We start from the raw sequence: 26,263 nt of genomic DNA, 5'->3' as shown, positions 1-26,263 counted from the left end.
AAGGATGGGAAGGAGTACTTTTCAGTGCACACCCCTGTGTACTTTGTACCAGGTGCTTGTATGAATCGGTAAATAAATTTAATGGAAAATTTTAGCTCTGCCAACAGTGTGCTAGAACTGCTAGAAGTGACAGCCAACCCCTTTATCTGACATAGGAAGGTCCAGATGTACAGCAGTTAGGCACTTTGCCCAAGGTTACACAGGCGGGACTTAAACCCACATCTACTAACTCCAAAGCATTAGCTCTTAGTTATCATGCCTTTGAGCCTCTTGGCTTGGTGTTCTAACCAGTCAATCTAATGTGAAAGAAACGCTGAGCTGAGGTGTTCCACATGGGATGGTTTCTGTCTGACATTTCCCATTACAATGAACTCCAAGGGATAGTCTCAGTTCTTTTGATACATGAGACTTTGGCTGTAATGTGCATGGCTTGACAGAAATGGGACTACTGGGCTTGGGGCTTCTTTTATGAGAACTTCGTGGTCAAAATACAGTACTAATGTCTGTCCCTTGGTAGCTGGAATGCAGGTTTCCTGAACCCTGCCCTCCCAGATATTTCTTCTTTCAAAGCAGTCAAGAGGTCTGGATGAGGTGCTGTGTGTATGGGGGTGACAGAGAGATCCGAGGGTGCTTGGTCCGGTCAAAGAGTAATGGGAGTATTCCCTGGGGCTACTAAAGGCTGGCTGCTGAGCTTCCTGGACAAGACTGACTGATGGGAGGCCTTCTTGGCCTGGGTCAGGTGGCGGACCCGCCGCTGCTGCTGCAGCCAGTAGAGCATCTCCACTTTGTCGCGCTTCATCTTGTCCAGGTAGCGCTGCCCCTTGAAGGTCACCGGCTCACCAAAGACTAACTCAATCTCCTCCAAGAGGGGAACCAAAGGAGCCTCCACCGTACTGAGCTTCCTTTGGAGATAGCCGCGGATCTGATTCTCCTCCAGGAAGCGACTCAGGCCCACATTAGTCTTTTGGAAGAAGCGGTTAGGGTCAGAGGCTTGTCGCTCAAACCACTCCAGTCTCCCCAGCAGTATCTCCCGCAGCTGAATGGGCTGCAAGGCCCGCTCCCAGGCACTCACCAGTGCCGGCAGCTGCCTCAGGCGGGCATTGGAGCTGTATTTGATGGCCATGTCCAGCTGGTCCTTCTCTGGAACGTCAAGCATGGACCAAACCCGCTCCAGACGCTTCTGCAGGCTCAGGATTTTGTGAGAATCTTCCAGGAAGCTGCTCTTACTTCCTAGCCTGTGTTCCAGCACCGTGTCCCAATCCCACTCTCCTGGCACAAAATCTGGTTCGTTGTCTTCTAGCAAGGGGGGTGGGTGTTGGATCTTTATGGATTCTTTGATAGGGGCCACGGTCTCCACAGGACCCTCCTCTTCATACATTTGGAAGATGACATGGAGAAAATCTGTCTCCTGGGTGGTGAGGTACTTAAAGTAGTCAACCACAGACAAAGTGCTTTTCCACCAGTTCAGCCATCTGGCCTTGTTTGACCACCTGTCCCAGCTTTTACTTGCTTGGAGTGATGTGAAGGAGGACATCTTATCTGCATTGGACTGTAAAGCGCTTGCTTTCTGGGAATAAAGTTCAGCCAGCTTGGTGTTGATGATACGATGCTGTTTTTCTTGACGTAGGAAGGCTGAGGACAGGAAGGCTGACCAGTCTTTATTGGTTGTAGGCTCAACCAGGGGCCCTTGGTCAAAACTGAAGTGGTTGTCAGAGACACGGCTCATCAGCTCCTTGTAGACTTCCCTGATGCTACTGCCAAAAGTGCGATCCATATCCATTTGCTCGATAAGTTTGGGTTCCAGTTCACCAGTCAGGTGGTTGTATAGCACTCCAGCCCCCTCAATGTGGAAGGAATCCAAAAAGTTTCTTCCTGAGACCTGTACAGCAGCTATCTGGACCATCTGATTCCTTAGCTTCAAAGTAACAGTCACTGGTTGTGGTTCAAGCAGAGGGGGTTTAGGGGATTGGAGGCCCCGATGTTCCGAGGCCTCTTGCTCCTTAAGGCTGTTCAACATTCTCTGCAGCTCTTCTACGTGATGGGTAGCAGCTGGGCGGTAGGTCAGGGCCCCCAGGAGTGGGGGCAGCCCTGAGTCCAGCGGTGGGTACTGAGACCACCCCAACTGCATGTTCTTCATCATCTGCTTCAGGTCCTCAGCCACTGTGTCCCCTGCCAGCTCTGGTTTGCTCTCTGCCACCAGGACCAGTGGGGTTAAGGGGCGAGGACTGAGTGGAGGAAGGCCCAGCTCATCTGCTAGCCTCCAGCCCTCACGCAGAGAGGGCATGGACTGGCCCCTCTGGAGCTGGGAGTAGAGGGGCAAGTGTGAGGTGGGGGGAGCCCGGCAGGGGGGAGCCACAGAGGACCCAGGCAGTGGTGCAATGTGTGAACTGAAGGCGCTTTCTCTCCTCTTTTGCATGGAGGACAGCCAGCGCAGAGGCTTCTTCTTCTTCAGCTGGGGAATGGACTTCAATTCCTTCATTGGATCCTTCTCGGGCTCACTGGCAAGGTCTCGCGGGCGGCTGAGCTGGATGAGGTAGTTCAGGCTGAGGTTGAAATGCGGCACTTGGGTGAAGCCAGGGATGTGATGCCATGGGACAGAGAAGAGCTTGAAAGCCCCAAGGCCAACGGCGCGCAGTCTGGGCGCGGAGACTTGGGTCTGCTCTTCTCTGAGCAGGGCAAGGAAGTCAGAGAGCAGGCTACGGTAGACGTCGGGGCCGGTGAGGAAAACGGTGCAGTCCCTGGCGAGGCTGGCGGCCAAGCGGGTAAGCGTGGCTGATTCAGTGAAGACGACTGCGGAGGTCGACATGAGCTTCTGGAGGTGCAGGTAGCGTACGAAGAGCTGCTCGCAGCTGAGGAGCACGTAGATCAGGAGCCGCTTCCGTAGCCTCTGGTTGTTCAGGTGACTCATGCCAAGTTCGGTGGGGGGCTCCTGCCAGCTGCACTTCAGCTCGTCCAGGATGACCTCGGTGAAACGCAGCCGTACCCTGTGGGGCGCCCGCGCCTCCAGCCCGCTTTTGGTCAGCCGCTCGGCTACCTGGCGGCAGACCAACTCCGCCGTCAGCCGTGGAACCGGTAAAGGCAGTACCATCGGGACCTCCTGCGAGAGGTGCTCCTGAGACGCTGTGCGTGTCGTCCTGCGGGGGAAGAGCGACAACGGACGCAGCAATCGGTGGTAAATCCGCTGGAATTCGGGGTCTGGCTTATACGGCTCCATCTTAAGACCAGGCAGCGCCGACAGCGGCGGCGGCTCTAGCGGTTACTAAGGCAACGAGGGGCCGGAGGGCCCAAGTGCGCCTGCGCAATCCCTGCCCACCGTCGCGTGGACGTGGGAAGGAGCCGAGCCTTGCGTGCGCGCGCACCGGAAGGCGGGGCAAGGAGTGGCTTCCGGGGCTCCGCCTCCCCCTCTCCGCGGCGCTGCTCTGGGCTGGAGCTTCAGTTCCGGCCCTCGGGCGATAGTTGGATTCAGGATGGCGTCGGACCGGGAGGACCGCGGGACTGCCTGCACGGTGAGGGTCGAGGCCTCGTGTGGGAGCCTCGCAGGGCAGAGAACTTCGGCCCCTGGAGAGCGATCGTTAACTTGAGAATGAGGGAAGGAGCGGACACCTGGGTTGGGGCCCGGGGCCAGGGCTGTACTGTGAGAGTAGCGGGACGCTTGGCATTGTTACTGTGTGTTGCTCCTGGAATGGTCGTGAGCGACAGTGAAGAAGGCGCTTGAGGAGGGGTCACAGGGGGCGTTACTCTAGGCCTTTGGGGGTGGTCCTAGGGGAGGTAGTGAAACAGGGTCACGCAAGGTTTCCCAGCTCCTATCAGCCGGTCCCTGCCACCCTTGCAGCTGGAGTTCGCGGTGCAGATGACCTGTCAGAGCTGCGTGGACGCGGTGCGCACGTCCCTGCAAGGGATCGCAGGTAAGAACCAGATGAACTTTTGTGAGAGCAAACCGGAGACCTCGGGGAGGGGCAGGCAAATCTCTTAGGCCTACCTGCTCCCTTTTACAGAGACAGAAATTAGAACCTGGAGAGAGGAAAGAATGTTCTCAGAGTCACACTGAGACCCAGAAATGGAGTCTAGAGTGCAGGTCTCAGGCCTGCTCTGCCAGATTTTTCTACTGGCCCTAACTGCCTGCCTTTCTGGTGTCTTAACCTCAGGTGCCTGGAGAGTAAGGAGGTAGGCAGAGAGTAGTCCCCCTACAGGGTGTTCCCTGGAAAATAGACAGTTCTTGCTTGAGAAGCAGCATAATCTTGACAAAACAAGCAGCAGCCCTGGCCATGTTCTATCCAGGTAGCTCTGGATTTTTTTTTTCCCCCCACACTGCCGGGTATGTGGAACTTCCCCAATCAGGGATCAAACCTGTGTCACTGGCAGTGGAAGTTCGGAGTCTCAACTACTGAACCACCAGGAAGGTCCTTGACCTGGCACGACCAGCAAGCTCTGAGAAGGCAAGGCCACCAACATGGCTTGGGGAACTGCCTGTCTTTGAGTCTGTTAAATGTTTATTCAGTGATTCAGCAGGTGTACACCAGACACTGGAAGCTTTTTAGGGAGAAGAGTTCACAAGAGTTTCAGGCACAGCCCCTGCCCTCAGGTAAAATGGGCACTTGAGCTTTGTGCTGGGAAGAACCGTTCTCCGAAGAACTTGGCTTCTGAAGTTGAGAGACTGGTGGCACTTGGCTCTGAATCAGGCAGTTGTGTGTCGCTGGCGTTAGGGGTGTGTGTTCTAGAGTCAGACCTTTCAGTCTCAAATCCCCCCTTTGTCACTTAATGGCACTAAGGCCTCATGCATGTTACTTTTTTTTTTTTAATATTTATTTATCTGACTGCCTCAGATCTTTGTTGCGGCATGCAGGATCTTTCGTTGTGGCTCATTGGCTTAGTTGCTTTACGGCATGAGGCATCTTAGTTCCCTGACCAGGGATTGAACCCACGTCCCCTGCACTGGATGGGCAATTCTTAACCACTGGACCCCCAGGGAAGTCCTGCATGTTACTTTTTATGCCTGTTTCTTCAGCTTTTAAATGTGCAAGATAATGGAAGCTACCCCAGAAAATCATCAAGAAGAGTAAATTAGTTAATATGTGTAAAAGCACTTTAGAAAAGGACTTTGGCATGTAGTGAGAGCCCACTGAATATTAGGACCTGTGAGAGGAAGGGCTTATAGGGGGTAAGCTGGCTGGGCAGAGGCATGAGGGGACACATCCTTTGTTTAAAGTTGTTCAAACTGGTTTACTTTGGGGTTCCATTTTCACTCCTCAATATAGATTTTATGTATTTCTCATAGGCTTCTTCACTCATTAGTTCATCTAGTGCTGAAGGGTTACTGAATGTCATCTTAATCAGCCAACCGTCTTCGTAACAGCATCTGCTGACAGGTCCTGGATTTTCTGCAGGAGCTTCATTCATTTCAGTTACCTCTCCTGATGGAGGAGAACTAGCAGCTTTCACACTTTCCACAGCACCAGACTCCTCTTACTTGTTCAATTTTGTCCCCACTCCAGGCAGACTATAGGAAATGACGTCTCCCAAAGCTTCCTGTGCAAATATGCTGATTCCCACTGTTCCAACACCGTTTCCTGTTGTTAGTCATGCGTGTTTGCCTGTGAATTTATGCATGGAGAACAGCCAGGCTGGTGCACAGCGCCTGGCGCTACCTGCCCTCAGCCCCCAGAGTGCTCCATGGCGGCTCCCAGTGCCACTTTCACAGAGCGTAGAGATCCTAAAGCTGGGTTTGCTTAGACTGTGTGTTTGAGGGTAGTGGGTGAGGGTCTGAGAAAACTGAACCATTCCACTGTGAGTGGAGTGTTCTGACCGCAGCTTTCCAAGACTGTTGGGCTCTCTACCTCCAGTAAAACATTCTTGCTGGGAGAGCAGACAGCTGGACTTCTGCTGAACATAGGGCAGTTTCTAGCCCTTGGCAGGTTTCTTAGTGACCAGATAAAGACTTCCGGTGACTCTCTGTTTCCTAGCCTGGGTAACTGGAATCAGCTTGGCTTCTCATGGAGTGGCTTCCCAGAATGCAGAGAAGGAGAGGGAGAGATGGGTTGGTTGATTTGCTCTCTCCAGGATGCCTGGGCTTTGGGGACGAAGGCTCTGCTTTCCTCCTAGGGGTAAGTGGGAGGCCCTCCCAGCCCAAGGCTCACTCCCTTGAATCCTTATCATCACTACCCTAGAGCCCCCTGTGGCCTTGTTTTTTCTCCCTTTCTGAGCTAAACAGGTACAGGCCTGGCCACACTCCACACCAGCCAGACTGAATTGCTACTCTGCTGGGGAGCCAGCCCTCCTGGTTCAGACCCACGTCAAGAGTTGAGGAAATGCATAGTCACAGGGAGCTTCTCGCCGGGGCTCTTCCACTTTCAGTGCAGAGGAGCAGCTCTTAGGAGATGTTGTCACTGCTCTGCTTAAAATCCTCTAACAGTAATAATATTAAGAGCTTCCCATAGGCCAGGCACTGTTCTAAGTGCTCTGTGTGAGATGACTCATTTAGGCCTTCAGTAGCCCTCTGAAGTAGGTAGTATTATCATCTCCATTTGCAGATACAGAAACTGAAAAGAAAACTCAAACAGAAAGGTTGAGTAAGTTGTCTAAGGCCACACAGCTAGTACATGGCAGACTCAGGATTTCAACTCCAGAGCCCACACCCTCAACCACTATACTCTGTGGCCTCTCCCAGCGGCCTCCCCTGCATTAAAATTAAATCCAGATTCTTTCCTCTTATCTGCAGGGCTTTGTTTGATTGGTCTCCACTTGTACCTTCACGTCTTACTCTTCTCTTTACTCCAGCTGCGGCCCCTCTGGCCTTTCTCAGACACATAGATGTCGTTCCTGTCTCAGGGTCTTTGCCTAAACTGTGTCCTCTGCTGGAATGTTCTTCCCTGAGTACATTCAGTCCTTTGCTTCAAGGCTCAGAGAGACCTTCTATCTTGCTGTATCTCACTGTGCACACTGTTCACTGAACCCTTGGTAGGCAAGGTACGTGCGGAGAAGCCGGAAGAAAACTCAAGGAGCTGAAGGAACTGCAGATGCATTTATTCTCTCCTGGCTGGTGCAGCAACTATAGCACCAGACATAACATAACATAGCCTAACATAACATAGCCTCCCCAACAAGGACTTTCCAGGTGGAGCTTATGTATGCTTACAGAACAAGTAACCCGTGGCCAAGCGAGTACCTTGTGCCACGCATGCGCAGTGCTGTTAATGAGCTCAGTTGTTACATAATCATTATTCACAAAATGTGGGGTGAAAGCGAGAGGGCGTGGGGCAAGAAAGCCTGGCCACGCCATCTTGGCTAGTTTGCTTTTTCCCTACACCTTCCTTGACCAGCCTGTCTAAGTGCTCATCCCCAAGTTGTTCCCTAAGACCTGCTTCATTGATCACACATTGCACTACCCAAATCTCCCTGAGTGTGTGTGTGATGTGCATGTTCCTGCCCTGGAATACTTCTGCTCTGTGGGTCAGAGACAACACCTGACTTGTTCCCTGCTGCATCCCTGCCGCTTGGAACGGGGTGCATGATAGGTGCTTAGTATACATTTGTTAAATGACTGAATAGGCATATGAATCCCTTGCACTTCATGCTTGAGCCCTGAGAGCCTCAGACAGTCAGTCCTTTGGGGCCCAGTCCTACTTCCTGTGGGACAAAGGGACCAAACAGTCAGCTTTGGGGTTGGACAGGCTGCCTTCTGAGCTTTGTGATCTCAAGCCAGCTGCGTAACCCCCCTGCCTCATTTCACTTGCCCGAGGAGGACAGTATCACCATCCTGATGTGTGTAAAGCGGAGCACACAGCTTGTGGCATTCCCTAGAGGCTCAGGCCCCAGGAATTCCCTGCCATTCTCCCTACAGCCCCTTGGCACCCAGAAGCACCTCTGGGTGAATCCAGAGCACCAAGGCTTCACGCCAGGGGCCCAGAATGAGATGTTGTGTGAAGTGATGGCAATTGGGTTCTTTGGAGAATTTTCTTCTGGCAGAATTGCCCTGTACTTGCTGGGGACGATGTAGGTGTGTCTGTTTACAAACTTGGCCCCTCCCCCAACCGATGCAGCTGGGATCTATGGACGCAAGCCCATGGGACTTTTTGTAACACAGGCCAGATAGTCCGCTTCTTGGATGCTGCCTCCTCCCAGTACCATTTCCGTGTTGCTTTGAGTTGGAAGGAATCTGAAGAGCTGAGGTTCCTTGTCTGTGCCTCAGGGATGATTATACCCTCCCTGGCAGGGGGAGGGAGGAGGGAAACCAAGGATGGAGGGAACTTGAATGGCTTAGCCTTCAGTCCACAGAGCGCTGCCTCAGCAGAGGGAAATGCCTCGTTTAACCTGTGTTTCCTGGGCTGCCCAGGACTCCTGGCTCCTGTGGGCCTTACTCTCACCCAGAACAGCAAACACACTTACTAAGATCAGAGCAGAATGTTTGTAAGCTCCACAGGTGAGATCAATGTTCAGAGTTCCCAACCATCCCCTGTATTCTGGTTCAGGATTCAAATATCCTCTTAAAAGGTTTATGAGCCCTGAAGGTCTGAATGAACGAGAAGCCCCTTCTTGTCCTTCTCTTGGCCCTTCAGCCCTCAAAGCTGAGTGTTTATCAGAATCACCCTGCAGGCTGTGTGCACAGCAGGGTGACTCAGGGATTTGGTGGGCAGTTGAGAGGCACTGACTTTTGAACCTGACGCTTGTGGACCACACAAAGGATTGCAGTCCACACAGCTTGAGTTATGTGGGGGAAATGGGAGCTGCTGCCAGAGGATGGAGGAGGGGGCCCCAAAGCTGGAGGCTGGAGCTGCTTCTCAGGGTGAGCAGTGTCCAGGGCAGGTGCTTGGAAGCTGGAGCTAGGCTGCCTGGGATGAGTTCGAGTCCCTCCATTTACTACAGTGCAATGAGTTTGAGTAAGATCTGGGAGTTGGTGATGGACATAGAAGCCTGTCGTGCTGCAGTCCATGGGGTCTCAAAGAGTCAGACACGACTGAGCGACTGAACTGAACTGAACTTGGAGCAAGTTCTTGACTTTGCTGTGGCTCAGTTTTCTCACCTGTAAAGTGGGGATAACAGTGCCCAACTCCTAAGGTTACTTGTGTTAATATAGGTACAGTATGAGAAAGCCCACAGTGCATGCTCAGTAAATGTTAGCTTTCATGATGATGGTGATAGCCCCATCATTTTTTTTATGTGTGCCGGCTTTACTGAGATATAATTCATGTATTATAAAATTCATCCATTAAAGTGTACAATTCAGTGGTTTTTAGTATATTCAGAGTTGTGCAACCATTACTACTATCAATTTTTGTATTTCATCACCTCATGAAGAAATTGTACCTTTCAGGGTCTTCCCTGGTGGTCCAGTAGTTAAGACTCTGCCTGACAATGCATAGGACACAGGTTCAGTCCCTGTGGGAAGATCCCACATGCCACATGGCAGCTAAGCCCATGAGCCATAACTGCTGAGACCACGTTCTGCAATGACTAAAGCCCGGGTGCCTACAGCTCGCAGCTACTGAAGCCCAGGTGCAGAGAGCCCGCATTTCACAACAAGAGCAGCCACCACAATGCACCACGCCTGTGCACCACGACTAGAGAGTGGCCCCACTCACTACAACGAGAAAAACCCCAAGCTCAGCACTGAAGACCCAGTACAGCCAAAAGTAAAATAAAAATAAATAAATCTTAAAAGAAATTATACCCTTCAGCTATCACCCTCCTGTTCTCCTGCCCCCTCCTCTACTTTCAGTCTCTGTAGATTTACCTGTGCTGGACATTTCATCCACAATGACATCATCCAATATGTAGTCTTGGTAACTGGCTTTCACTTAATGTTTTTAAGGTCCATCCACATCACAGCATGTATCAGTGCTTCATTTCTTTTTATGGCTGAATGTCTACCATCGTATGGCTCTACATTTTGTTTATTCATTCATCATTTGATGGGCTTTTGAGTTGTTTTCACCTTTTGACTATCATGAATATTGTGACTATCAATAGCCCACTTTTTTTTTAAGATTTATTTTTTGGCTGTGGTGGGTCTTCGTTGCTGCCTGCAGGCTTTCTCTAGTTGCAATGAGTGCGGGCTACTCTTTCTTGTGATGCTTGGGCTTCTTATTGCAGAGGCTTCTCATTGCAGAGCATAGGCTCTAGGTGCTTGGGCTTCAGTAGTTGGAGCACGTGAGCTCAGTAGTCGTGGCACATAGGCTTAGTTGCTCTGCAGCATGTGGGATCTTCCTGGACCAGGGACCAAGCCAGTGTACCTTGCATTGCAAAGCATACTCTTAACTGCTGGACCACCAGGGAAGCCTGATAGCCCACTTTTATATAAACGTTTTTTCATCATTTCTTTTTTCTTTTTTTTTTTCATTTATTTTTTTCAAAATTGAAGTACAGTTGATTTACGATATTATGTTCAAATATTTTTAAAAGAACTATCTATGTTTCAAAGGGCTACCCAGGTGGCTCAGTGGGTAAAGAGTCCACCTGCAATGCATGAAATAGAGGAGATGCCAGTGTGATCCCTTGGGTTGGGAAGATCTGCTAGAGGAGGGCATGGCAACCCACTCCAGTATTCTTGCCTGGAGAATCCCATGGACAGAGGAGCCTGACAGGCTACATTACAGTCCATGGGGTTGCAAAGAGTTGGACACGAATGAAGTGACTGAGCATGCTCACACTCATCTATGCTTCAAACATAGATGAATAACTCTTGGCACGAAATAAGAACTCACAACAGTCCTGGGGGCAAGGTGACGTTATCCTCACTTCGTAAAGAAACAAGCTCAGAGAGGTTAAGGGCCTGGACTTCCCTGGGGGTCCAGTGGCTAAGACTTGAATCTTCCACTGCAGGGGCCAAGGGTTTGATCCCTGATTGGGGAGCTAAGACCCCACATGCTGCTTGGCACAGCTGGAAAAAAAAGAGAGGTTAAGGGCCTTATAGCTAGAAGGCAGCTTTGGAGCTTGCCTCCGGCCACAGAAAGGTGATGAAGATGGGGATGGTGAATCACCGTCTGTTTCTTTCTTCCCTGCTCCCAGCAGAGGGGTGCTAGCCCTCTGCTGCCCTCTGCCCCCTGTCTTCTAGGTGTCGAAAGTGTGGAGGTGCAGTTGGAGAACCAGATGGTCCTGGTGCAGACCACCCTGCCCAGCCAGGAGGTGCAGGCCCTTCTAGAAGGCACTGGGAGGCAGGCGGTCCTCAAGGGCATGGGCAGTGGCCTGTTGCGTGAGTAACCACTACGGCCTCGGACTCTCTGGGAGGGAGGTGGCCTGGGTGTGGTACAGCTCTAACCAACCATAGGATCTGGGGGCTTTGGGTTGGAGAGGCTTCGGGGACCACGTGAAGGTTACATGGGGCTCTCTCCCTGCCCTTTCCAAGCTGATGAACGGGTGGGGCTGAGTGAGGTGGCGAGCCAGCCCTGGTGTCTGATACCTTACAGAGAATTTAGGGGCAGCCGTGGCCATTCTTGGGGGGCCTGGCCCTGTGCAGGGAGTGGTGCGCTTCTTGCAGCTGACCCCTGAGCGCTGCCTAATCGAGGGGACCATTGATGGCCTGCAGCCTGGGCTGCATGGACTCCACATCCATCAGTTCGGGGACCTCACGAGGAATTGCAACAGGTGAGTCCTCTGGAACCTCCCTGGAGCATCCTCATTGCCCGGGTTGTGCACCCACTGTGCACAGGGGGCTGTACTCAGCTTTTTACACATACATTCACATATGGTCCTCACAAGTACCCTGGGAGGTGTATACACACAAGCGCAGTCTACAGATGAGAAAACTGAGGCTCAGAAAGGTTACATGACTTGTCAAAAGCCCTAGAGCATGTAAATGACAGAGTGGGGATTTGAACCAAAATCTGACCTTGACACTCCTGCTCCTAGCTCCCAGCTCCCAGAAGGAAGGTGACTCCTTAACACAGGAGGGTCAGTTCTCCATGCATGTCATGGTGTTTATCATGCTGCAATTAGTGTTTACTCATCCAGGTTTACCCTGGAGGCCTGCTGAAGACAGGTCTCATGACTGATTCTTCTTAGTGATCTCAACCCAGAGCCTGGTACAGAGTGGGTCCATTTGTTGAATGAATGGATGAATGGAACAAATGTAGTTAAAGTAAGAGGATGGATCACCTGGTCCACGAGCTGTGGTTTCACTACCTACCTGCTATCTTTTCTTCTTAGCTGTGGGGACCACTTTAACCCTGATGGAATGTCCCATGGGGGCCCCCAGGACTCTGAACGGGTAAGTGTTGGTCTTGGGCTGGCAGAGAACCCAAGATCTCAGAGGCACGGCAGGCAGCACTTGGAGCCTGAGAGTGTGATACCATTTGGGGGGAGTCTTTCTCCCTCATATTTTGTTTGGTTTAGAAACATTTATAGACACTTCCTGTGCTCAAGGCCTGACCCTGTCTCACAGCCTGGTGAGGGAGACACTCAGAACTCCGTGGTTGCGGCACAGCCAGAGCATCTTTGCAGGAGCCTCCGGGAGGCCCTGGGAACCCAGAGCAAGCTCCAGATCCAGTCCGAAGGGCACAGGCAGTGGGAGAGAGCTTCCCAGAGAAGGTGATGGTGTGGAAGTTAAAGGTTTTACCTAAAGTAAAAAGGCTGCTCCCGGGACTTCTCTGGATGTCCAAGGGCTAAGATTCCGAGCTCCCAATGCAGGGGGCTTGGGTTCAATCCCCGTCAGGGAACCAGATCTCACATGCTGCAACTAAAGATCCCTCATGCTATAACTAAGACCTGGCACAGCCAAATAATAATAATTTTTTTAAAAGGCCATTCCTGACTCTGCAGCTCCTGGCCCTGGACTTTCCTTTTACACCAGAGAATTGGCCCCCCTCGGCCATGAGTCACATGCCACTTTAATGGTTTTTGCCTTATCTGAGTACTACTTGTTCTGCTAGTTACTCAACGTTTTGATTTAAATTGACTGATTTTTTTTTTCCCCTTAAGTAAATTTAATTTATTTTTAACGTTTTAATCTATCTTGGAACATGATTTCAAACATGTTCTGAAGTGGACAGCCTAGTATCCCAAACCCCTGTATCCCTGTCACCCAGCTTTAACAGTTGACAGCTTGTGGCCAGTCCCATTCCATCTGCACCCCTGGCCTTTCTCCATTATTTTGAAGAAAATCAAGACGTCATTCATGTAATTCAAGTAGATTTATTTCGAACGAGAAACGATATTGCCACAGAAAATGAGAAACCAGTACTTCTAGCCCCAAAAGGAGGATCCTTGTAAAAATAAATCAGTGCAGACCTTAAAAGTGTTGTGAGGGGAATTCCCTGGCGGTCCAGTGGTTAGGACTCCACACTTCTGCTGCAGGGGGCATGGGTTCGATCCCTGGTTGGGGAACTAAGATCCTGCAAACCATTTAGTGTGACCAAAAAAAGAAAAACAGTGTCATTTAACGCCTACAAGGGACTGCAGCCTGCTTATCTTTGTTAGAGTGCTTAGTGAGTGTTAAGAGAGGTCCTGGGTGTTGTCCAGGAGGACCACCTTCTCTCCTGGGGATATTTCTTAATGCCCCATCGACATACACCTAATTCCATCTCCTCCACTTGTGGTACTATGTGTTCCCCTCCTTGCGAATTCGGTACCAGGGCAAACAAATGAAAACATGCTGTGTGTTTCTTAATGCATGTAAGTGATTATTCTCTTTTTTTTACTTTTGACAGCTCTGTCACATTTCTAACAGTCAAAAGTTTTTACTTCTCACCCGCCACCCCTAGGGAGCTGAGGAAGCCTTTCTGTCGGGTCTGCATGGTGCCCTGCTTATGTTCTATGCGTCAGTTATCTATTGCTGAGAATCAAATTACTTTAAACTTAAGAGTTTTTTTTTTTTGTCTGTGGCGTGAGGCTTGCAGGATCTTAATTCCCCAGCCAAGGATTAAACTGGGGCCCTTGGCAGTGAAAGCACCAAGTCCTAACCACTGGACCGCCAGGGAATTCCCAAATTTAGGGGTTTGAAACAGTAAGCATTTGTCATCTCACAGTTTCTCTGGGGCAGGAATCTGGGCACGGCTTAGTTGGCACTTCTGGCTGAGTGTCTCTCAAGGCTTGATGTGAGGAAGACCCACTTCCACACTTGTGCATGTTGCTGTTGGCAGGCCTCCCTGGGTGTTGGCCAGAGACCTCAGTCCTGTGCCCCGTGAGCCTTTCCCTAGGGCAGCACATAGCACTGCAGCTGCCTGTCCTCAGAGCCAGAGAGAGAAGGCGTCTAAAACCCAAGCCAGCTCCTTTTGAAACCTAACCTCGGAGGTGATACCTGGCCCAGGCCACACTCAGCAGGTGTGACTCCAGGGGGTGCATCCTCAAGGCCGTCTTCCTCACTCAGCCTCGAAAGGTGCTGAGCAGGTGAGGCAGGGAGAGTGGGAGCGGAGGCTCAGCATGGGATGCCCAGCAGACAGAGCCCTGGAGGCAGGAACCCTCGAGACTGGGTTCTGGGAGGAAGTGGAGTTTCAAAGGCCAAGAGACTGCCTTGGCCTGGGCCTGCTAGGGGTGGGGCATCTGAAGGGTCTGGTGCCAGCTGCTCCATTGTCCCCAAGCCCTTGTACAGACGGAGGAAAACTTGAGCAAGGGCTCCATGACCAAAGCCACCATGATGACTGGCACGTTCCTTTGGGATTTCAGCATCTGGTTTTGCCCAAACGGAAGTGAATTCAGTGAGGGGATTTGTATCCAAGCCTGGTTGTCCCTTTGCACGTCTCCTAGCTGGTTTCCATGCTTCCTTCCGCCCTCCCACTGCCGCTCCAGTCCTTCCCCTCCCCCTCCATGCGCTGCATTTAAGAAATTGATCCAAAGCATGGGGTAACCATGTCACACCCCTCCTGAAACCCTTCTTGACTCCCCAGTCCCCGAGGGTACAGATCCCACGGGGCTGCATGGTGTGACATTCGGCACCACCTGGCCCAGTTCCACCCACCCGTGTGCACAGGAGGGACCTTCTGCCTGATGACACCTCTGAGCCACATACCAGGTGCTCACTCCCTCCGCCCCTAGAAACTCCTCCCCATCCCTTACCTTCCCACCACAAAAGGCCCCAACACCAGGTGCAACAAAAAGTGCCAGGTGTCGGCAACAGAGGTCCCCCAGGAAAACAAGATAAAGCAGAGGTGGCCCTTCTCGCTGCTTGCTCATCAGCCCCATCACGTGGCAACATCCTTTGTGACCAGCCCAAGGCAAGGCCATGGGTACCAGTCCATGTTGGCAGGGATCCTTCTGCCCAAAGTGTCAGGTTGGGGACAGTTTATTTGCACAAATCCTACTGTGACTCGCCAGTAGGGTCTTGTCACAGGGAAACACACTCACTGTTGCGCTAACCCTGTGTTTTGCAGCCGCTAGTCTGTTCCATGTCTGGTTCCCCATAGTGTTCCAAACCCCCGGAGGGCGGTTGACCACATATGCATCCTCAACCCCCAAACCCCACCTGGCAGAGGGTGACTGATGTAGGAAGTGCTCAGTAGCTGTGTTGTTGTTATTTTAGTTGCTAAGTCGAGTCTGACTCTTTGTGACTGTACAGACTGTAGCCCGCCAGGCTCCTCTGTCCATGGGATTTCCCAGACAAGAATACTGGTATCAAAAAAAAAAAAAATACTGGTATCAGTTGCCATTTCCTTCTCCAGGAGATCTTGCCAACCCAAGGATCGAACTCATTTCTCCTTCACTGGCAGGCAGATTCTTCACCACTGAGCCACCAGGGAAGCCCCCAGTAGCTGTGTTAGCACATTTTTATACCTTCAAGAGGAAAGGTGGGCAGAAACAGTCTTGGGGGCAGGATATGTCCTCTGCTCCTGTGTTTCTTCTCTCTGTTCCTGGAGGCCGGACGTCAGGGAAGGGATGCTGGCTGCCTCTGATGGTCAGGAAGCCAAGCTTGGCCAACTTAAGCGCAGGGGAACTGCAGACTGCCAGGGGCTGACAGAGTCATCGGGAGGCTGGAGAACTGGGCTTGCAAAGAAGCAGGAAGCGGGGTCAGTACTGAGGCTGGGATGCAGACTGGGCAGATACCTCGTAGGGGAAGCAGTCTGGGGTAGTGGCGTGACTTCCTAGGCAGGGTCTCTGTGGCCATGTCCAGTGTGCCGTCATTCTACCCAGGATTTTAGTTCCAGGGAGAGAGAGTTCAGTTGCCTTCTGTGTGTCCTGGGCTGTCGCTTCATCCTACCAGACTGAACCTGTAGGAGGAGACTGCTACTCTGGGGAAGGGGAATGAGACACTGGGAAGCCAGAAGTCAGCCGCCGTGTCCCATGTGCCCTCTTCCCCGGCTCTTACTGCAGCACCGCGGAGACCTGGGGAATGTCCGTGCCGATGAGGATGGCCGAGCTGTCTTCAGGATTGAGGACGAGCAGCTGAAGGTGAGGTGGAGGAGAAGGCGGGGACCTTTCCTAACAGATCCAATGTCTGAGGCTGTTGTCTCCCCTCAAAGGTGTGGGATGTGATTGGCCGAAGCCTGGTCATCGATGAGGGAGAAGATGACCTGGGCCAGGGCGGGCATCCTTTGTCCAAGATCACAGGGAACTCGGGAGAGAGGTGAGCGCTCTGCCTGTGGCGCGCGCGGAGACCTGGAGGGGCCCAGTGGGTGCTCAGCTCGACCCCATGCTCTTCCACAGGTTGGCCTGTGGCATCATCGCACGCGCCGCTGGCCTTTTCCAGAACCCCAAGCAGATCTGCTCCTGCGATGGCCTCACCATCTGGGAGGAGCGGGGCCGGCCCATCGCTGGCCAGGGACGGAAGGAGCCCGCCCAGCCCCCTGCCCACCTCTGAGCACGGCCTCTGCCTTGGGTCTGTCACTGTCCTCCCTGCTGAGCACCGTCCACTTCCAGAGGGAGGCTCTGCTCACCCAGTCCTGGGAGAACCAGTGTGCGGGCTGTGTTTGTTCTCAAAGGGCTGCTTGCTCTTCCCTTGGCAAATTAAAGTTTTATTTTCACATGGAACTTTGCGGTTTGTCTGTGTCCCCTCCTTCCTTAATGGGCTTAGTAAACACAGTCCCTCGGCCTCTGTCCTCCCTGTCGAGGGCCACTTCTTGGCGTTGGAGGCAAAGAAAACTGAATTCAAATCCACACAGTTTGGGGACTATCCAGTGGTCCAGTGATTTAGACTCCATGCTTCCACTGCAGGGGGCATGGGTTTGATTCCTGGTTGGGGAAGTTTGCATGCCACATGGAACAGCCAAAAAGAAAAGAAGAGAAAATCCACAAAGTTCCTGAGAGCCACTTCCTTATCCTCAGGGTAACAGCGAAAGACCATAGCAGACATATTTCTGTTTGTGGCCTGACCCCCTCCCTTCACTGTGGCCAGTTGGAACCAAGAGGGACACCTGACCCATGCAGGGCCTTGCTTTCCTGAAGAAATCAAAGCAGATCCAGAGCTGTGGGTGGGCCTTTTCTCCCTGCCTTCGTCATTGCTGTTCAGTCGCCAAGTCATGTCTGACTCTCTGCGACCCCATGGACTGCAGCATGCCAGGTCTCCCCGTGTTCTTCACTATCTCCTGGAATTTGCTCAGATTTATGTCCATTGAGTCGATGATGCTATCTAACCATCTCATCCTCTGTAGCCCTTTTCCCCTTTTGCTGTCAATCTCTCAGCATTAGGGTCTTTTCCAATGAGTCGGCTCTTTGTATCAAGTAGCTAAAGTTCTGGAGCTTAGTTCACTGATTTCCTAAGATGTTGATGTTCATGCTGGCCATCTGCTTGACCACATCCAATTTACCTTGATTGATGGACCTAACATTCCAGGACCCTATGCAATATTGTTCTTCACAGCATCAGACTTTACTGTCACCACCAGACACGTTCACAATTGAGCATTGTTTCCACTTTGGCCCAGCCGCTTCATTCTTTCTCCCTGCTTTAGGGACTGAATATCAGAAAAAGCCGATAGATCTGCTGGGGAGGAGGAATAAGGCATATTCACAGGAAGAACTTAAGAGTCGCAGGAGAATGCCAGATGCTCCAGAGTCCCCAGTCTGGGCCTTCCCTGAGGCCAGCTACCTCCTGACCTAGAAGTCAAGAGACAGTTCTGTATCCCTTCCAATGCATCACCACCCACTTTTTTTAAAATCTGGCTGGAGTTGATTTCTTTATTCACAAGTAAAAGACTCTTAATTAATGGAATGAATAAAGTGCTTGGCACGGGGCCTGGCACACGGTAGGTTCGGAGCAGTGGTGGTGAATCTGAGGCTCCACGGGGCGCCTGGAGGCAGACCGAGCCGAGCTCCTGTCTCACACAGATGGCCAATATCCGAGGACCGGTGTGTGAGGCCGGGAACTCTGGGGCTCCCCACTCAGCTGTTCTGCCCCCCTGCCCCCACTGGACTGTGTCTCTCTTGCTCATCCATGACAAAGCTGCTTTCGTGCCCAGGTAGGTAGGCTGGCAGTGTGCAAACTTTGCCCCTTACGCGGCCTGCTTGGAGCTGGGTGGGTGGTTTCACAGTGTTGGCCTTGGCTTAGATGTGCCTGGCTCTGCTCCCATTCCCCAGGCCCTGCCTGTTTCCCTGTCAAGGCTGCTGGCTCTGCCTCTAGCCCTGTTCTTTCTCACCAAATCAACATTGGTTGCTTTCCAGCTTTCCTTGGTTCCTGGGGAACCAAGTCCTTTTAAGCCTAGGGCCCAGGCTGTGTTTCACCACCTCAGAATCATTGCAGAAACTCCTCCTGGACTCTGCCCAGAGCCAACCCCTGACCTCCTCTCACCTTCATCTGGAATTCTAGCTAGTTTTAACCCATTTATGGCTAAGCTGCTCACCATCCCCTGCCACTCTGTTTCTACTCCTAAGGGATCAATATTCCCATTAGCTTTTCTCTCTTTGAAACTCTCAGCTGTGTGGTTTTCAAACTTTGAACTTTGTTTTTAAATCACAGAACACTGTTCAAATACCTTGAAACCCCAGCTGTAAAGCAGAAATGGAACTACAACCAAAGATGCTTAGTTGTGACTAAGCTCCCCCAGAGCCTTGGAGCTCTAGGGAGTGCAGTTGGAAAGTGAAAGTGTTAGTGGATCAGTCATGTCTGACTCTTTGCAACCCCATGGACTGGCCCTCCAGGCTCCTCTGTCCATGGGATTCTCCAGGCAAGAATACTGGAGTGTGTTGCCATTTCCTTCTCCAGGGGAGCTTCCCGACCCAGGGATCGAAGCCACGTCTCCTGGATTGCAGGCAGGCTCTTTACTGTCTGAGCCACCAGGGAAGCTTCCAGTTGGAAAATCTTTGCCAAATTCAGGCATTTTTGTGTTATCTCCAGGCTTCTGCTGTGTCCACAAACCATCTGTTCTATCATTAACCAAATACTGTTCTTTAACTCACTTTTAAACTTACTTAAAAAGGAAAATTTACACCAGGTGAATGATTCTAATTTTAAAAAGACCATGGGGTTCAAGTCCAAGTAGGGTTAAAGTTTGACCTCTTAGCTCCTGAGATGGCCTATACTCTGTGTGGGAAGTGTGTTTCTCTCTAAATAAATCCACTTCTTACCTAACAAAAAAGAAAAGAAAACTTAGTCATATTCAGTTCAGTTCAGTCGCTCAGTTGTGTCTGACTCTTTGCGACCCCATGAATCGCAGCACGCCAGGCCTCCCTGTCCATCACCAACTCCCGGAGTCTACTCAAATTCATGTCCATCGAGTCGGTGATGCCATCCAACCATCTCATCCTCTGTCGTCCCCGTCTCCTCCTGCCCTCAATCATATTAGTCATATTAGCTAATACCTATATAATGATGATTAAGTGCCAGGTTCTCTTCTGAACACTTTACATTCAGTAATTCATTGAATCCTCATGACAAAACTACAAGGTAGATTCTGTTACATATTTATTTTTCTTAGCCACACCTTGTGGCTTATGGGATCTTAGCAATGAAAGGGTGGAGTCCTAACCAGTGGACCACCAGGGAATTTCCAGTAGGTTCTGTTATTATCCCAAGTTACAGATGAGAAAAGAGAAACACAGAGTGATTATGTAACTTGCACAAGATCACACAGCTAGTAACACGGCCAAATCTAGATTCAGACCCAGGTACTCTGGCTCTAAGGCTATGTTGGTTCTCATTATAAAGTATGAAAAGCAGGAGTCATTTGTTATAAATAGTTTGCAGGGAATTCCTTGGAGGTCCACTGGTTAGGTCTGCCTGCCAAAGCAGGAGAAGCAGGTTCAATCCCTGGGTCAGGAAGATCCCCTAGAGAAGGTAATGGCAGCCCACTCCAGTATTCCTGCCTGGAGAATCCCATGAACAGAGGAGCCTGGAGGGCTACAGTCCATGGGGTCGAAAAGAGTCAAACAGGAATGAGCAATTGGGCATGTATGCATCTGCACGTATAACAGATTCACTTTGCTGCATAGCAGAAAGTATTAATAATGCAACATTATAAATCAACTGAACTTCAACAAATTTTGTTTTAATCCCTTGTATGTGATTTTGAAGCACACAAAATTTGAGAACTACTAGTTGCAAGTTATAAAAACTGGTTAGCGCAGGATATTCCCTAGTGGTACAGTGATTAGGACTGAGCTCTTTCACTGTCATGGTCCAGGTTCAATCCCTGGTTCAGGAACTAAGATCTTGCATGCCACAGGGCACCCACCCCCCCTAAAAAAAAAAAAAAGAAAAAAACTGGAATGTGTTGTAGTAAAGGTCAGAACCATCCTCTAGCCCCAAAAGCTTCACCTCTAGTTAGTTTATTTATTTATTGTTAAGAATTTTTCTAGTTACCTGGAATTGCTACTGCTTTTAGCTTTTTATTTATGTGGTTGCTGCACTGGATCTTTGTTGTGGCACTTGGGATCTTTAGTTGTGACATGTGGGATTTAGTTCCTTGACCAGGGATCAAACTCCAGCCCCTTGCCTTGTGAGCATGGCGTCTCAGCCACTGAACCATCAGGGAAGTCCCTTCCCCTCTAATTTAAATACATGCATGTCACCTATCTCCAAAAAGGACTTGAGATGTCTTAGCCAGTGAGAAAGAGCAGATTATATCTAAAAACTCAGATGAGGGATGCGCCAGTACAGAGAGAGGACTCAGCTTTAAGGCCAAGAGGAAACTGCTCTGGGTTCCCCGGGTCTAATTGCTTAATAATACAATTTCAGCAGGATAGAATCCTGTCACTGTGTCTATTTTGCATTTTAGTGGTTTTAGTGGACATGAAGAGACTGTGATTATGCTTTTATTTTGTCAAGTTACTGTGATTGGCTCTTAATGGCCCTCCAGATTAGCAGGTCTTACTCTCTGGATGCTATAAATATTACCTTATTGGAGAAAAGGATCTTGGCAGATATGATTGAATTTCAGATTTTGAGATGAGGTTATCCTGGATGACCTGGATGGGCCCTAAATGCAAGCACCTGTATTCCTACAAGAAGGCCTAGCAAGTTTTTTTTTTTTGTTTTTGCCCCACCACAGAGCATGTAGGATCTTAGTTCCCTGAGCAGAGATCGAACTCTCACCCCCTGCATTGGAAGCATGGAGTCTTAACGATTAGACTACTAGGGAAGTCCTGAGAGAAATTTAATGATGTTGACCCTGGAGACTAGAGGGATTCCTAGGGATGCCAGCAGCCATCAGAAACTACAACAGCTGGAAGAGGCAAGCAATGGTTTCTCTCTTAGTCTTAAAGGAACAAGGCCCTGCTGACACATTGATTTCAGCCCAGTGCTACTAATTTTGGACTTTTAGCCTGCAGAACTGTGAAAGAATAAATTTTTTTAACATATACTTTATTTATTGGCTGTACTGGGTCTTCATTGCCTTTTCTTCATGGGCTTTTCCCTAGTTGCAGTGAGCGGGGGCTTCTCTTGCTTGTTGCTGAGCGCTCTAGGGTGCACAGGCTCCGTAGTTGCAGTCCCCAGCTTCTAGAGCACAGGCTCAGTAGCTGTGGTTTATGGGCTTAGTTGCTCCTTGCTGTGTGGGATCTTCCCAGACTAGGATCAAATCCATGTCTCCCGCATTGTCAGGAGGATTCTTTAGCGCTGAGCCACCAGGAAGCCCTTGCCACATCACATTCTGTTGTTTTAACCAACCCAGGTTTTGGCGATTTGTTACAGCATCCACAGGAAACTAATATGGTTATTATTCAATTGCATTAAAGTAACACACTTAAAGCCTAGTTTCCTTAAGCCTTTAACTTTACAAAGTTTATTGATCTGTTTATAAATCTAGCAAAAATAAAAGTTATTATCTTCACCTTTTCTTTGATAAATGCTGGCAGACTACATTGGACTCTAAACAATCATACCCATTTGCAACTTAAATTCCATCAAACTTTAAAAAAATTGCATTTGTATATTTAATTTTCTTAAATACCAAAGACTCCTGACCTAAATGTAAACTTCAAAACAAGCTTCCTGATAAGTCTTATACAGTGAAATTATTCTGTAACTGTTTACAGACTTCAAAAAATTATACATCTTAGCTAAAAATTGCAACCCTAAAAAAAAAAATTGCAACCCTAAAGTCAAGTTTCAAAAGTTTTTCTATTTTTAAAATTTCATTTATTTTTAAATTTTGGCTGCACTGGGTCTTCCTTCCCAAGCCATGTGAAGGCTCTCTTTAGTTGTAGCCTTGGGGCTTAATAGTTTCGGCTTGGGCATGCCAGTTCTTAGCTCCCTAACCAGGGATTGAACCTGCATTCCCTGCATCGGAAGGTGAAGTCTTAATCACTGGACCACCAGGGAAGTGCCACCATGATACCTTTTATTTATTTATTATTTTTTATTTATTTTTAAAATTTATTTATTTTAATTGGAGGCTAATTACTGTATAATATTGTGGTGTTTTTTGCCATACATTCACATGAATCAGCCATGGGTGTACATGTGTTCCCCATCCTGAACCCCCCTTCCACCTCCCTACCTATCCCATCCCTCAGGGTCATCCCAGTGCACCAGCCCTGAGCACCCTGTCTCATGCACATGATACCTTTTAAATGGCTATGTGCCCTGGGTGTCTAGAGGCCTGCCGATACCCTGCTCTGAGAATACTGCCAGCAGTTTGGATTTGTGGAGATATCAGAGTGGTATCAAAGTGATGCCCCTCTTTTCCTCCTTATAATGTACTTTTTAAATTATAAAAGAATTAGAAAAAAAAAAAAAGAATTAAGAGTGCTCACTTCGGCAGCACATATACTGGAGTTGGAGCGATACAGAGAAGGTTAGCATGGCCCCTGCGAAAGGATGACATGTAAATTTGTGAAGCGTTCCATATTTTAAAAAGAAAAAAAAAAGAATTAGATGCTCATTGCTGAAAGTCTAATGATACAGAAAAGTAAAAAATCATTAAGCCCCATCTCATTCCCTTGAGGTAATCCATGTTATTTTTCTATGCTGAAAAACATGTGTATCATATCAAGGTTTTTTTTTTTAACCTATATCTTAGAAATAGGTAGTGTTATGTAAACACATTTTTTCCCTCTTAAATTATGGTCCTCCTTCCACATCATCCTTCCTCATCAATAAATTCTGACCTTTTTTTTTTGAGTCTTAACCACTGGACTGACAGGGAAGTCCCTTGACCTATTTTATTTATTTAAATAATTTATTTGTCTGCATCAGGTCTTAGTTGTGGCATGCAGGACTTTGTTGCATCATGTGGGATCTTTCATGCAACATATGGACTCTCTAATTGTGGTGAGCAGGTTCAGTAGTTGCAACTCACAGGGTTAGTTGCTCTGAGGCATGTGGATCTTAGTTCCCACCAAAGGGTGCATGCAATCCCCTGCATTGCATGGAGACTTCTTAACTACTGGACCAGCAGGGAAGTACCCCCTGACATACTTTCAATACCAACATGATATTCCATCCAATAGTCCCTTATTTGTGGACATTCAGGTTGCTTTTACTACCTACTACTACAAACAATGCTACAATAAATAAATTTATATCAATATCCTTATTGGTGAGTTTTCTGCAGGCTGGATTCCAAAGCAGGATTACCATGTTAAAGGCTCACTACATTTAGTTTTGATATTGCCAGAATACTTACCAGGAAGGATATAGAGATCACACTACATATGTAATTCATACATACAATCTCTGAGTGTAATTTCCTCACACCTATAAGACCAACAGATATAAATTTTTTTTTCAAATATGAGGCATGAAAATGTTCTCATTTTCTCACAAAATTGCATTTCTCTGACTAGCAATGAAGTTTCTTGTTTATTTATTATTTGTACTTCTTTTCCTATAAAATTACCAGTTAGCATCCTTGGCCTATTTATCTTGTCTTTTCCGCCCTATCAATTTGTAGGAGTTCTTCGTACAGTACAGATATTCGCTCAGTCGTGTCTGACTCTTTGCGACCCCATGGACTATACAGTTCACGGAATTCTCCAGGCCAGAATATTGGAGTGGGTAACCTTTCCCTTCTCCAGTGGATCTTCCCAACCAAGGGATTGAATCCAGGTCTCTCGAATGGCAGGCATATTCTTTACCAACTGAGCTATCAGGGAAGCCCCACAGATATTAACTCTTTAGATTCACAAATTTGTATCAGTATCTTCAGCCCAGACTTCTCCCTGAACTCCAGACATATCTAATTGTCCACTGGTACCTCCATTTGATGACTTGCAGGCGTCTCAAACTTATCATGTCCAGGGAACTCCTTGGTAGTCCAGTGGTTAGGACTCTGTGCTTTCACTGCTGTGGGCCTGGGTTCCATCTATCCCTGTTTGGGGAGCTAAGATCCTGAAAGTGGCAATGAACCGCCAAAAACAAACAAGTAAACAAAACAAGTCCCCAAATTTTTATGTCCAAAAATAAATTTCTGGCCATCTACAATGTTCCCCATGTCAATAAATGGCAAGTTTATGCTTCCCTTTTCCTGGTGTCATCTTTGACTTCTTTCTCTCACAATTCACCTCCTATCACATATTGTATTGGCTCTACAGTCAAAGTATATCCAAATCTAAGCACTTCTGCTGAATTTTACTACAGCCACCCTAATCCACCCTCATATCTCGCCTGGATTTTTTTTTTTTTGACAGCGCCCTGCAGTAGACCAAAGATCAAACCCCCACCCCCTGCAGTGGAAGTGCCGAGTCCTCATCACTGGACTGCCAGGGAGGTCCCTTTCTCCTGGATTTTTGCTGCAGTGACAACTGTTCTGAGAAAATGACTATTTTCTATTTTTGCCCATTTCAATAGCTGCCAGAATGATACTTACAAAACTACTAAAGCTAAGTCCTATCAGGCGAGCCCCTCTTCTCTCTATAGACTTTCAGCCTAAGAGTGAAAGCCAAAATTATTTAAATAGCCCACCAGGTGCTACACCTCCTCTCTGTCGTGGTGTTCTATTATTCACTTTGTTCCACTCTCCAGCCATACTAGCTCTTGTGATTCTTTGGACAGACACACTCCTGCCCCAGGACTTTCTGACATGTTCTTACATGCTGGAATGATTCCCCCATAGCATGGCTCCCTCAGTTACTTCAAGTCTTTATCACTACCTAACAGGCTATTATGTTTTACTTATTATCTGTCTCTCTCCACGGCAATACAAAGCTCCAAGGTCGGGATTTTTGTCCCTTTTTGTTCACTGCTTTATTCCAACAGGGTGGGCGCTGAATAAAATTTGTAGAATGAACTTGCAAGCAAACATTTTCCTGAACTTGTCACATGTTCTTATATTTTTAACATCTTCTGCCATGCAAAATCTTTTTCTCTTTTTTAAAGGCTCAACTTTCATCCCCTCAAGGACAGTTCTTTTTTTTTCTTTTTCCTCAAGGACAGTTCTTTTGACTCAATTTCAGATTTTATTAAACTTTTTGTTGTGGAAAATTTCAAACATATATCAAGATTGATATATCTTATTCCTTGTTTTTAAACTCCATAAAGGCAGAGGTGGGGTCTGAGTGGCTTTTCAGTGTCTCCAGCATCTGTCTGGACCTCAGCAACCTCAAGGAATGTGTTTCCAAAGAAATTAATGGCACGAGGGTTTCTATGGGGCAGATGCCGCTCAGGGCCCCCTCGGACTGTCCAGCACAAGCGGCAGTCCTGGGAGCCAATCCCGGGAGTCTTCTGCTGAAGGAAGGCGTTTGTCCTGGTTTCTCCCGCCAGGCCAGGACTTCCCGTGGACACTTTCGCTGCTACCCCTAGCTAGGCGCGGGTTTGGCCTAGGCGGCCAGAATGGGAGAGGCTCTGACTTACGACTGAACAAAGTTTTTCCTTGGGGCCTGCCGATCCCGCCCCACCCAGCCCAGAGGCCGCCTCGCTCACTAGGCCTCTCAGCTGCCCCGGCGCTCCCTGCGCGCGTAACCCCTTCCCCAGCCCTTCTTCCCCTCCCCCAGGCTGTGGCGGTTGGTCGCGCGCCGTTGTCCCTCTCCC

At 49.1% G+C, this 26,263-nt stretch overlaps 2 protein-coding genes and 1 non-coding gene across 5 annotated transcripts; 2 read left to right on the top strand and 1 right to left on the bottom strand.

The window, feature by feature from the left end:
- Positions 1-219: 219 nt before the first annotated feature.
- Positions 220-3,214, bottom strand: CCDC87 (coiled-coil domain containing 87). Its single transcript, XM_061156422.1, has one exon. It carries the CDS (start codon positions 3,212-3,214, stop codon positions 641-643), a length of 2,574 nt encoding a protein of 857 aa, XP_061012405.1. The 3' UTR covers positions 220-640.
- A 159-nt stretch (positions 3,215-3,373) lies between these two features.
- CCS (copper chaperone for superoxide dismutase) lies at positions 3,374-16,890 on the top strand. Of its 3 annotated transcripts, XR_009696192.1 has the most exons (9): positions 3,374-3,506; positions 3,833-3,905; positions 11,048-11,185; positions 11,400-11,577; positions 12,139-12,199; positions 12,374-12,519; positions 16,234-16,311; positions 16,383-16,486; positions 16,567-16,599. XR_009696192.1 is itself a non-coding variant. In XM_061163011.1 (8 exons), exons 1-8 carry the CDS (start codon positions 3,468-3,470, stop codon positions 16,718-16,720), a joined length of 825 nt encoding a protein of 274 aa, XP_061018994.1. In that variant the 5' UTR covers positions 3,374-3,467; the 3' UTR covers positions 16,721-16,890. The 3 variants fall into 3 exon arrangements, 2 of the variants coding, with proteins under 2 accessions (XP_061018994.1, XP_061019002.1); XM_061163011.1 differs by lacking the exon at positions 12,374-12,519 and having other exon boundaries at positions 16,567-16,890; XM_061163019.1 differs by lacking the exon at positions 16,383-16,486 and having other exon boundaries at positions 16,567-16,702.
- Positions 16,891-23,041: 6,151 nt separating this feature from the next.
- LOC133041127 (U6 spliceosomal RNA) lies at positions 23,042-23,148 on the top strand. The gene has a single exon (XR_009689164.1). It is a non-coding gene; the product is annotated as a U6 spliceosomal RNA (small nuclear RNA).
- Positions 23,149-26,263: the final 3,115 nt, after the last annotated feature.

The sequence above is a fragment of the Dama dama genome, chromosome 2 (assembly GCF_033118175.1).
Source record: "Dama dama isolate Ldn47 chromosome 2, ASM3311817v1, whole genome shotgun sequence".
Lineage (NCBI taxonomy): Eukaryota > Metazoa > Chordata > Mammalia > Artiodactyla > Cervidae > Dama > Dama dama.
Note: the sequence above shows the minus strand (reverse complement) of the source record. Positions and strands in the feature narration are given on the sequence as shown.